General features: G+C 46.0%; 1 protein-coding gene across 2 annotated transcripts in view; it reads right to left on the reverse strand.

The window, feature by feature from the left end:
* Positions 1-229: 229 nt before the first annotated feature.
* Positions 230-13,185, reverse strand: part of cnbpb (CCHC-type zinc finger, nucleic acid binding protein b) — a 14,555-nt gene continuing 1,599 nt past the window's right edge. For both annotated transcript variants that reach the window (XM_044350195.1, XM_044350196.1), the window contains exons 2-5: positions 6,361-6,477; positions 5,857-5,922; positions 4,544-4,742; positions 230-1,188 (exon numbers count right to left, since the gene is read on the reverse strand). In XM_044350195.1, the coding sequence (XP_044206130.1) occupies positions 1,071-1,188; positions 4,544-4,742; positions 5,857-5,922; positions 6,361-6,463 (486 nt within the window). In that variant the 5' untranslated portion in view covers positions 6,464-6,477 and the 3' untranslated portion in view covers positions 230-1,070. The remainder of the gene's footprint in view (positions 1,189-4,543; positions 4,743-5,856; positions 5,923-6,360; positions 6,478-13,185) is intronic.

A 13,185-nucleotide genomic window follows, 5' to 3' on the forward strand; every position in this document is an offset into this window, starting at 1 on the left:
TTTGGTGTTCAGCTTGTGCTGCATCTCACAACTTTGTACTTCATTATAAACGTACAAAGATCTTCAGTCGGAGCCGTTTCTAAACAAACTAACGAGACCAAACTCTTGATGATGAAGGAACATGTGACCCAGTGCAGCGGTGAGGAATCAGATAGATCACATGATACTGGTCAGTAGATCAGGTCATCGTTGGTTTGACAGTCCTCACTAAGGAATCAATAGAAACATGTTGTGTCCTCCTTCTTCCTCCATGTTTTTATTGTCAGGTTAAACTTACAGACTTCAGTACAACCAAATTACATTTTTACAGCAGCTCTAAGTGATATATTGTACAAAAATAACATTTGGATTTTTTTGTGAAAACATTCTTGTCTCTCCAAACTTAAAATGTTTTTATATGTTTTTATTATTAGTTTATAATAGTTTTTTAGTTTATTAGTTTTTGTCTCTGTTGTTGCGTAGCTCCAAACAGCAACAGAATGCACCTTTAAATATGATTCATTAATGTCCATTTTTTAATGTCCATCCGCTGTGACCTGCTCTGATTGGCTTGTTCGCTCCTCCAGGTGGTAACGAAGCGGCCAGACCTGTGAGGTGATTGGCTGTTTGCTGGAGGCAGAGCCAGTCACGTTTCTTTCAGACAAACTCGGTTTTGTCAAGAAAAAGGAAAATAATCGCCTCACGGGAAGATAGAAACTTTTTCAGACACTTGTTTCTCCCTCCTTTGTGACCCTGCCCACTTAAGGACTGAGGGGAGGGGCTTAATGTTTTGTCTTTAATCACTCTACTCTTGCAGCCAATCGGCTGGGCAGAAAAGATTCTTAAACAAAGCTTTGTACATCTTGATGCTACCGAACTAAAAACACAAATTCTGTTTTCTTTTAGAAATGCAGAAGAAAGTGGGTTTCTTGTTTTGTAGTGTCCGCCCCTTCGCCTCCCTCCACCCGCTCTGACTGGCTGCTCCGAGGCTGACTGACAAGCCTCTGGACCAATGAGAAAGGATTATCAGAGGGAGTGAGTGAAGAGAAAGAAAGCAGAGATGAGGGAGGGCGAGGCAGTCTGAGAGGCAGCTAGGCGGTTGCTTCAATAGTGCACTCCTTCGCCAGGTGACCCGACTTCCCGCAGTTGTAGCAGTTCAGCTCTGACGCCTTGCTGCAATGCACGGCGACATGGCCGATCTCCCCACACCTGCAGCACACACATCAGTTTACCTGTAGCATTAGATTACCTGTAGCAATTATTTACCTGTAGCATTAGATTACCTGTAGTATTAGATTACCTGTATAATTTATTTACCTGTAACATTAGATTACCTGTAATATTAGATTACCTGTAGCATTAGATTACCTGTATAATTTATTTACCTGTAGTATTAGATTACCTGTAACATTAGATTACCTGTAACATTAGATTACCTGTATAATTTATTTACCTGTAACATTAGATTACCTGTATAATTTATTTACCTGTAGCATTAGATTACCTGTAACATTAGATTACCTGTATAATTTATTTACCTGTAGCATTAGATTACCTGTAATATTAGATTACCTGTATAATTTATTTACCTGTAGTATTAGATTACCTGTAATATTAGATTACCTGTATAATTTATTTACCTGTAGTATTAGATTACCTGTAACATTAGATTACCTGTATAATTTATTTACCTGTAGCATTAGATTACCTGTAATATTAGATTACCTGTAGTATTAGATTACCTGTAGCATTTATTTACCTGTAACATTAGTTTACCTGTAGTATTAGATTACCTGTAACATTAGATTACCTGTAGTATTAGATTACCTGTAACATTAGATTACCTGTAACATTAGATTACCTGTAGTATTAGATTACCTGTAACATTAGATTACCTGTAGTATTAGATTACCTGTATAATTTATTTACCTGTAACATTAGATTACCTGTAGTATTAGATTACCTGTAGTATTAGATTACCTGTAACATTAGATTACCTGTAACATTAGATTACCTGTAGCATTAGATTACCTGTGGTATTAGATTACCTGTAGTATTAGATTACCTGTAACATTAGATTACCTGTAACATTAGATTACCTGTAGCATTAGATTACCTGTAATATTAGATTACCTGTAGCAATTATTTACCTGTAGCATTAGATTACCTGTAATATTAGATTACCTGTAGCAATTATTTACCTGTAGCATTAGATTACCTGTAATATTAGATTACCTGTAGCAATTATTTACCTGTAGTATTAGATTACCTGTAATATTAGATTACCTGTAACATTAGATTACCTGTAGCAATTATTTACCTGTAGCATTAGATTACCTGTAATATTAGATTACCTGTAACATTAGATTACCTGTAGCAATTATTTACCTGTAGCATTAGATTACCTGTAATATTAGATTACCTGTAACATTAGATTACCTGTAGCAATTATTTACCTGTAACATTAGATTACCTGTAGTATTAGATTACCTGTGGTATTAGATTACCTGTAGTATTAGATTACCTGTAACATTAGATTACCTGTAACATTAGATTACCTGTAGCATTAGATTACCTGTGGTATTAGATTACCTGTAATATTAGATTACCTGTAATATTAGATTACCTGTAACATTAGATTACCTGTAATATTAGATTACCTGTAACATTAGATTACCTGTAGTATTAGATTACCTGTGGTATTAGATTACCTGTAGTATTAGATTACCTGTAATATTAGATTACCTGTAACATTAGATTACCTGTAGCATTAGATTACCTGTGGTATTAGATTACCTGTAATATTAGATTACCTGTAATATTAGATTACCTGTAACATTAGATTACCTGTAATATTAGATTACCTGTAACATTAGATTACCTGTAGTATTAGATTACCTGTGGTATTAGATTACCTGTGGTATTAGATTACCTGTAGTATTAGATTACCTGTAATATTAGATTACCTGTAGCAATTATTTACCTGTAGCATTAGATTACCTGTAGCATTTATTTACCTGTAGTATTAGATTACCTGTAGTATTAGATTACCTGTGGTATTAGATTACCTGTGGTATTAGATTACCTGTAGTATTAGATTACCTGTAACATTAGATTACCTGTAGCAATTATTTACCTGTAGCATTAGATTACCTGTAGCATTTATTTACCTGTAACATTAGATTACCTGTAGTATTAGATTACCTGTGGTATTAGATTACCTGTAGTATTAGATTACCTGTAACATTAGATTACCTGTAGCATCAGATTACCTGTAGCAATTATTTACCTGTAGCATTAGATTACCTGTAGCATTAGATTACCTGTAGTATTAGATTACCTGTAGCATTAGATTACCTGTAGCATTTATTTACCTGTAGTATTAGATTACCTGAAGCATTAGATTACCTGTAGTATTAGATTACCTGTAGTATTAGATTACCTGTAGTATTAGATTACCTGAAGCATTAGATTACCTGTAGCATTTATTTACCTGTAGCATTTATTTACCTGTAGCATTAGATTACCTGTAGCATTTATTTACCTGTAGTATTAGATTACCTGTAGCATTAGATTACCTGTAGCATTAGATTACCTGTAGCATTTATTTACCTGTAGCATTTATTTACCTGTAGCATTAGATTACCTGTAGTATTAGATTACCTGTAGCATTAGATTACCTGTAGCATTAGATTACCTGTAGTATTAGATTACCTGTAGCATTAGATTACCTGTAGCATTAGATTACCTGTAGTATTAGATTACCTGTAGTATTAGATTACCTGTAGCATTAGATTACCTGTAGCATTTATTTACCTGTAGCATTTATTTACCTGTAGCATTAGATTACCTGTAGCATTTATTTACCTGTAGTATTAGATTACCTGTAGTATTAAATTACCTGAAGCATTAGATTACCTGCAGTATTAGATTACCTGCAGTATTAGATTACCTGTAGTATTAGATTACCTGTAGCATTAGATTACCTGCAGTATTAGATTACCTGTAGCATTTATTTACCTGTAGCATTAGATTACCTGTAGTATTAGATTACCTGTAGCATTTATTTACCTGCAGTATTAGATTACCTGTAGCATTAGATTACCTGTAGTATTAGATTACCTGTAGTATTAGATTACCTGTAGTATTAGATTACCTGTAGCATTTATTTACCTGTAGCATTAGATTATCTGTAGCATTAGATTACCTGCAGTATTAGATTACCTGTAGCATTTATTTACCTGTAGCATTAGATTACCTGTAGTATTAGATTACCTGTAGCATTTATTTACCTGTAGCATTTATTTACCTGTAGCATTAGATTACCTGTAGCATTAGATTACCTGTAGCATTTATTTACCTGTAGTATTAGATTACCTGTAGCATTAGATTACCTGTAGCATTTATTTACCTGTAGTATTAGTTTACCTGTAGTATTAGTTTACCTGTAGTATTAGTTTACCTGTAACATTTATTTACCTGTAGTATTAGTTTACCTGTAGTATTAGTTTACCTGTAACATTTATTTACCTGTAGTATTAGATTACCTGTAGCATTTATTTACCTGTAGCATTTGACCCTGTCGCAGCATTTCTGGATGTGTCCAAAGCCGCCGCAGGAGTAGCACTTCTGCTCGTGGGCGTGGTTACAGTCGCGTGCCATGTGTCCAGCCTTGCCGCAGTTGTAGCACATCTGCTCGCGCTCTTTCTTCGGTTCCTTGCAGTCTCTGGAGATGTGACCTCCTCTGCCACAGTTATAACAGGCTGCAGGGACGACAGGAGGGGTTAAAGCTGCTTCAGATACATACACTACTGCATATCCTGGTTATTAAAGAGTTAATCCCAGGTTATTACACTGTTAGTCCCACATTATTAAAGAGTTAGTCACAGGTTATTAAAATAGTAAATTCTGGTTTATTGAGGTGTTACGAAATGACAGATTCATGTTTACAATTTACAGTTTAATTTAGCAGACGCTTTTATCCAAAGCAATGTACATGTGAGCGCTGATACAACACCAGCAGGGATTCAGTCAGGAGAGAACAACACCAGTAAGCTCCATAGAGCTGAGTTTGAGTCCGATGGGACGTAGATGCCAACAGGCAGTGAACAGAGGCAATGCATAGAGTGCATAGAAGCAGACTTTTTTTTTCTTCTTCTTCAGTCCATCAGGTGCAGAGGTGTTCATGAAAGAGCTGGTCTTTAGTCTTAAAGATTGAGATGGACTCTGCATATCAGAGTTTGGTAACTTGTTCCACCACCAGGGAACTACAAAGCAGAAGAGTCCAGCTAGTGACTTAGGGTCCTGTTGTGGTACCAGGCGCCTTTCATTGGCAGAGTGTAGTGAGCGGGAGGGAGTGTAGACCTGAATGACGGAGTTCAGGTAGGCCGGAGCTGTTTTAGTTGCTGTTCTGTAAGCGAGTGTCAGGGTTTTGAATTTGATGCGGGCAGCAACTGGGAGCCAGTGGAGGGAGATGAACAGCAGGGTGACATGTGCTGTTTTGGCCTGGTTGAAGACCAGATGCGCCGCCGCGTTCTGGATCATCTGCAGAGGTCTGAACGTACATGCGGGGAGGCCTGCCAGTAAGGAGCTGCAGCCTGAAGCAGGAGTTGTGCTGCATGCTCAGACAGGTAGAGACTGATCTTCCTAATGTTGTTCAGGTGAAACCGACACAACCGAGCAACTGAGGCCCCGTGAACCTTAAAGGTTAGTTTGTCATCGATCATGACACCCAGGTTCCAGGCAGACTTTGTGGGCCTGAGTTGGGTTGATTTAAGCTGGATGCTGATCTGTTGTTGTATAGAGAGACTGGCTGGGATGACAAAGAGTGTGTGTGTGTGTGTGTGTGTGTGTATGTGTGTGTGTGTGTGTTCTCACCATCCTCAGTCCTCTCACAGTCTCTGGCGACGTGTCCGAGCTCCCCACAGCGATAACAGAACAGATCTGAAACAAAAAGACGTTTTATAAAATCTGACGTTCCCTCTTTATTTCTGTCACAGTGCAGCGCTGCTCCGATCATGTTTTCTCAGTGTTTCAGCTCGTCTAATACGACTACTGACACTGATAAATGTGTCTGCTGGTTTCTGATTCTTCTTTTCACTCTTTGGGAACATTTTTGTGAATGAAACTCGCCCACAAACAGAGTGGAACAGGTCGCCCTATTTAGACATTTTATGGGTGTCGATGATGCTGATGATGAAATGTTGGAAACGTTCATTTCCTCATGAACAGGTGATGTTCATCAGGCTGAAACCAGAAATTTACAGAATTTGTGATGTTAACAAACCTCACAGAGAAAAGTCAGAGAGGTTCAGGAGAAGAAAATGTTCCTGATATTTATGTTGATGTTCATATAAAACATGTATCAGTGTTTCAGGTCACCTTTGCCTCTGCCACGACCTTTCCCTCTCCCTCGGCTGCCGCTGGGACAGTTCTTCACCCAGTGGCCACTGCGGCCACAACCGAAACACTCATTACTGCTCATCACCACGGCGACGGCTGAACAGACAGACAGACAGAGAAATCAGATTAAGTATTGATTTGAAATAAATATTGATCAGTTTTATGGAGTTAGAATTACAGGATCATTCCACTAATTCTCTACATTATCTTGAGTTTACTGGTCACACACTGATCCTCCACACTGTGGATTGCTCTATCCTCTTAGAGCGTCTCCACACCACCACTGAACTGTCAGACTCTGCACGTAAGTGCTTTCAGTCCCACCTTTCCGGTAGGACTGACTATGTCTCAATGGGAGGATGTGGGTCTAGATCACTCCATGTCACCAATGGTGTTCCACAAGGATCAGTTCTCAGTCCCATCCTGTTTACCCTCTACATGCTGTCTACCCTCTACATCCTGTTTACCCTCTACGTCCTGTTTACCCTCGACATCCTGTTTACCCTCTACGTCCTGTTTACCCTCGACATCCTGTCTACCCTCTATGTCCTGTTTACCCTCTACGTCCTGATTACCCTCTACATCCTGTTTACCCTCTACATCCTGTTTACCCTCTACGCCCTGTTTACCCTCTAAATGCTGTTTACCCTCTACATCCTGTTTACCCTCTACGCCCTGTTTACCCTCTACATGCTGTCTACCCTCTACATCCTGTTTACCCTCTACGTCCTGTTTACCCTCGACATCCTGTTTACCCTCTACGTCCTGTTTACCCTCTACATCCTGTTTACCCTCTACGCCCTGTTTACCCTCTATGTCCTGTTTACCCTCTACATCCTGTTTACCCTCTACGCCCTGTCTACCCTCTATGTCCTGTTTACCCTCTACATCCTGTTTACCCTCTACATCCTGTTTACCCTCTACGCCCTGTTTACCCTCTACATGCTGTCTACCCTCTACGTCCTGTTTACCCTCTACGTCCTGTTTACCCTCTACGTCCTGTTTACCCTCTATGTCCTGTTTACCCTCTACATCCTGTCTACCCTCTACGTCCTGTTTACCCTCTACATCCTGTTTACCCTCTACATCCTGTTTACCCTCTACATCCTGTTTACCCTCTACGCCCTGTTTACCCTCTAAATGCTGTTTACCCTCTACATCCTGTTTACCCTCTACATCCTGTCTACCCTCTACGTCCTGTTTACCCTCTACATCCTGTTTACCCTCTACATCCTGTTTACCCTCTACATCCTGTTTACCCTCTACGCCCTGTTTACCCTCTACATCCTGTTTACCCTCTACATCCTGTTTACCCTCTACATGCTATTCACCTCTACATCCTGTTTACCCTCTACATCCTGTTTACCCTCTACATGCTCCCTCTCGATGTGTCTTCAGCAGACATGGGATGTCTTTTCACTGCTATGCTGACGATACCCAGCTATACATCAAAACTGCCCCTTCTGCAGCCATGTCACGCCTCAGTCTTAAGGAAATAAAGGCCTCAAACAGTAGCAAAACTGAAGTTCTCCCTACTGGCACTTCACACCAGGTTCAGTCATCTCCCATACCTCTCTCACCTTTGACGGCCAGGACATCCCCCTTTCCTCCTCAGTCAGCGATCTGGGTTTGACCCTCAGCTGACATCTATGCAGAACCTCTTTCCACCATCTCAAAATCATCTGTAAACTCTGCTCCTCTCTAACACTGTCAGATAGAGAAACTCGTCTTTTATCTCCTCCAGACTGGACCACTACTCTGTGCTCCTCACAGGGATCCTGGCAGGAGCCTCCAGGAACTCCAGAACATTCAGACCAGAGCTGGCAGGATCCTGCTGACAGTGAAAACACCAACATGTAAACCAGTTCTGTTTTCTCTGCACTGGTTCCCAGTTCCCTTCAGGATGGACCACAAAGTCCTGCTGCTCACATACAAATCCATCAAACCTCCACCCAAACCCCCAGATCTGCCAGCAACTTGCTCCTCCAGGCCCCCAGTACTAAGCTCCACACGATGGGGCCCCCAGTACTAAGGTCCGCAACATGAGGCCGCCAGCACTAAGCTCTGCACCATGGGGCCCCCAGCACTAAGCTCTGCACCATGGGGCCCCCAGCACTAAGCTCTGCACCATGAGGCCCCCAGCACTAAGCTCTGCACCATGGGGCCCCAGCACTAAGCTCTGCACCATGAGGCCCCCAGTACTAAGGTCTGCAACATGGGGCCCCGTTCACCAAGCTCTGCACCATGGGGCCCCCAGCACTAAGCTTTGCACCATGAGGCCCCCAGCACTAAGCTCTGCACCATGAGGCCCCCAGCACTAAGCTTTGCACCATGGGGCCCCCAGAACTAAGCTCTGCACCATGGGGCCCCCAGCACTAAGCTCTGCACCATGAGGCCCCCAGCACTAAGCTCTGCACCATGGGGCCCCCAGCACTAAGCTCTGCACCATGAGGCCCCCAGCACTAAGCTCTGCACCATGGGCCCCCAGCACTAAGCTCTGCACCATGGGGCCCCCAGCACTAAGCTCTGCACCATGAGGCCCCCAGCACTAAGCTCTGCACCATGGGGCCCCCAGCACTAAGCTTCGCACCATGAGGCCCCCAGCACTAAGCTCTGCACCATGAGGCCCCCAGCACTAAGCTCTGCACCATGGGCCCCCAGCACTAAGCTCTGCACCATGAGGCCCCCAGCACTAAGCTCTGCACCATGGGGCCCCCAGCACTAAGCTCTGCACCATGGGGCCCCCAGCACTAAGCTCTGCACCATGAGGCCCCCAAGCACTAAGCTCTGCACCATGGGGCCCCCAGCACTAAGCTCTGCACCATGAGGCCCCCAGCACTAAGCTCTGCACCATGGGGCCCCCAGCACTAAGCTCTGCACCATGGGGCCCCCAGCACTAAGCTCTGCACCATGGGCCCCCAGCACTAAGCTCTGCACCATGGGCCCCCAGCACTAAGCTCTGCACCATGGGGCCCCCAGCACTAAGCTCTGCACCATGAGGCCCCCAGCACTAAGCTTTCCACCATGAGGCCCCCAGCACTAAACTTTGCACCATGAGGCCCCCAGCACTAAGCTCTGCACCATGAGGCCCCCAGCACTAAGCTTCGCACCATGGGCCCCCAGCACTAAGCTCTGCACCATGAGGCCCCCAGCACTAAACTTTGCACCATGGGCCCCCAGCACTAAGCTCTGCACCATGAGCCCCCCAGCACTAAACTTTGCACCATGAGGCCCCCAGCACTAAGCTTTGCACCATGAGGCCCCCAGCACTAAGCTTCGCACCATGAGGCCGCCAGCACTAAGCTCTGCACCATGGGGCCCCCAGCACTAAGCTCTGCACCATGAGGCCCCCAGCACTAAGCTCTGCACCATGGGGCCCCCAGCACTAAGCTCTGCACCATGAGGCCCCCAGCACTAAGCTCTGCACCATGGGGCCCCCAGCACTAAGCTCTGCACCATGGGGCCCCCAGCACTAAGCTCTGCACCATGGGCCCCCAGCACTAAGCTCTGCACCATGGGCCCCCAGCACTAAGCTCTGCACCATGGGGCCCCCAGCACTAAGCTCTGCACCATGAGGCCCCCAGCACTAAGCTCTGCACCATGGGGCCCCCAGCACTAAGCTCTGCACCATGGGACCCCCAGCACTAAGCTCTGCACCATGAGGCCCCCAGCACTAAGCTTCGCACCATGGGCCCCCAGCACTAAGCTCTGCACCATGGGCCCCCAGCACTAAGCTCTGCACCATGGGCCCCCAGCACTAAGCTCTGCACCATGGGGCCCCCAGCACTAAGCTCTGCACCATGGGCCCCCAGCACTAAGCTCTGCACCATGGGCCCCCAGCACTAAGCTCTGCACCATGAGGCCCCCAGCACTAAACTTTGCACCATGGGCCCCCAGCACTAAGCTCTGCACCATGAGCCCCCCAGCACTAAACTTTGCACCATGAGGCCCCCAGCACTAAGCTTTGCACCATGAGGCCCCCAGCACTAAACTTTGCACCATGGGCCCCCAGCACTAAGCTCTGCACCATGGGCCCCCAGCACTAAGCTCTGCACCATGGGGCCCCCAGCACTAAGCTCTGCACCATGGGGCCGCCAGCACTAAGCTCTGCACCATGAGGCCCCCAAGCACTAAGCTCTGCACCATGGGGCCCCCAGCACTAAGCTCTGCACCATGGGCCCCCAGCACTAAACTTTGCACCATGAGGCCCCCAGCACTAAGCTCTGCACCATGGGGCCCCCAGCACTAAGCTCTGCGCCATGGGGCCCCCAGCACTAAACTTTGCACCATGAGGCCCCCAGCACTAAACTTTGCACCATGAGGCCCCCAGCACTAAGCTCTGCACCATGGGGCCCCCAGCACTAAGCTCTGCGCCATGGGGCCCCCAGCACTAAGCTCTGCACCATGGGGCCCCCAGCACTAAGCTCCGCACCATGAGGCCCCCAGCACTAAGCTCCGCACCATGAGGCCCCCAGCACTAAGCTCTGCACCATGAGGCCCCCAGCACTAAGCTCCGCACCATGAGGCCCCCAGCACTAAGCTCTGCACCATGAGGCCCCCAGCACTAAGCTCTGCACCATGGGGCCCCCAGCACTAAGCTCTGCACCATGGGGCCCCCAGCACTAAGCTCCGCACCATGGGGCCCCCAGCACTAAGCTCCGCACCATGAGGCCCCCAGCACTAAGCTCCGCACCATGAGGCCCCCAGCACTAAGCTTCGCACCATGAGGCCCCCAGCACTAAGCTCCGCACCATGAGGCCCCCAGCACTAAGCTCTGCACCATGGGGCCCCCAGCACTAAGCTCTGCACCATGGGACCCCCAGCACTAAGCTCTGCACCATGAGGCCCCCAGCACTAAGCTCTGCACCATGGGCCCCCAGCACTAAGCTTCGCACCATGAGGCCCCCAGCACTAAGCTCCGCACCATGAGGCCCCCAGCACTAAGCTCCGCACCATGGGGCCCCCAGCACTAAGCTCCGCACCATGAGGCCCCCAGCACTAAGCTCCGCACCATGAGGCCCCCAGCACTAAGCTTCGCACCATGAGGCCCCCAGCACTAAGCTCCGCACCATGAGGCCCCCAGCACTAAGCTCTGCACCATGGGGCCCCCAGCACTAAGCTCTGCACCATGAGGCCCCCAGCACTAAGCTCTGCACCATGGGGCCCCCAGCACTAAGCTCTACACCATGGGGCCCCCAGCACTAAGCTCTGCACCATGAGGCCCCCAGCACTAAGCTTTCCACCATGAGGCCCCCAGCACTAAGCTTCCCACCATGGGCCCCCAGCACTAAGCTCTGCACCATGAGGCCCCCAGCACTAAGCTTTCCACCATGAGGCCCCCAGCACTAAGCTCTGCACCATGGGGCCCCCAGCACTAAGCTCTGCACCATGAGGCCCCCAGCACTAAGCTTTCCACCATGAGGCCCCCAGCACTAAGCTTTCCACCATGAGGCCCCCAGCACTAAGCTTCCCACCATGGGCCCCCAGCACTAAGCTCTGCACCATGAGGCCCCCAGCACTAAGCTTTCCACCATGAGGCCCCCAGCACTAAGCTCTGCACCATGGGGCCCCCAGCACTAAGCTCTGCACCATGAGGCCCCCAGCACTAAGCTTTCCACCATGAGGCCCCCAGCACTAAGCTTCCCACCATGGGCCCCCAGTTGTAAGCGGCAGCATCGTGCAGTAATGAGTCAAAGCAATGGGCACAATTTGGCCAACTGGAGATGATGGGAGAGGTTCAGGGACACCAGTGACACCACAAACTATAAACCAGCTCCCATAAGGTTCAGCCTAGAGGTCTGGAATATTATACAGGTTAAAGGTTTATGGTGTTCTGCATAGTTCTGTCCTAATTATTGTTATTCATGTGTGACTCATTATAAACAAGGACCAGAAACACTTTTTTGAGTCTTATTTGAACTCAAGTAGTTTTGTTTGTGTTTCAGCCGCATGCTAAACAAACACATTTCCAGAAACTAGAAGATGTCACTTGTCAAATGAATTTGTTAATAAATGAGCATTCAGTAGTGTTGCCCTTCAGATCAGTGTGGTTATATTATCACTAGGCTGGATAATATCAGATGTAATATTAAATTAAGAGAACCAACTTACCAACGTTAACTCTTTGACACATTTTCTCTGCACTAAATGTCCGTTAACAAGCGTCAATGAAAGTTAAAAATTAAGTTGCAGTTGGAGATGAAGAAACTGGAGAAGGATATAAATACAGTCTGTCCGGGTCAAACATCACTATAATATCATCACCTTTTCTTTATTTCTCATGCAGAAAACCATCTAACTGACATGTGTATATTTATTATCCTACATGAATATAGAGGTGCTGAATTTTATTGACCATTTCTAAACACAGTGCAGCTGTTTCAAACACATTGTGAGCATTTTTGAAGCAGCAGGTTTTGATTTTTGTCAGCGACGAGTTCCTTCTTTTCCTGGTGAATGTTGTTACTATAAGCAGTTAATACTGTAAACATTTAAACACAGCAGAAGGATTCATGGTTTGGATTTTATTTAATTTTTTTTGTTTTCACAACTTGAACAAAATGAGTGAATGAATAAATAAATAACGCTGGCACACTTTTATTCCTTAAATTATAAATGCTGAGCTTTTAAAAGGGTTCAGTCCAATACAGGAGTGACCGCGAATAAAACGGAGATTTACTGAAGTATATTTATAAAAGTCTCTCACAGTTCTTCTGTTTTATGTTCCTGAACACAGACAAGTGATGTGAGTGTGAAAAGACACTTGATGGAAGCGTGTTTTAAAGTCTGTCGGACGTTATTTGA

Source organism: Thunnus albacares, chromosome 4 (genome assembly GCF_914725855.1).
Source record: "Thunnus albacares chromosome 4, fThuAlb1.1, whole genome shotgun sequence".
Taxonomy (NCBI): Eukaryota; Metazoa; Chordata; class Actinopteri; order Scombriformes; family Scombridae; genus Thunnus; species Thunnus albacares.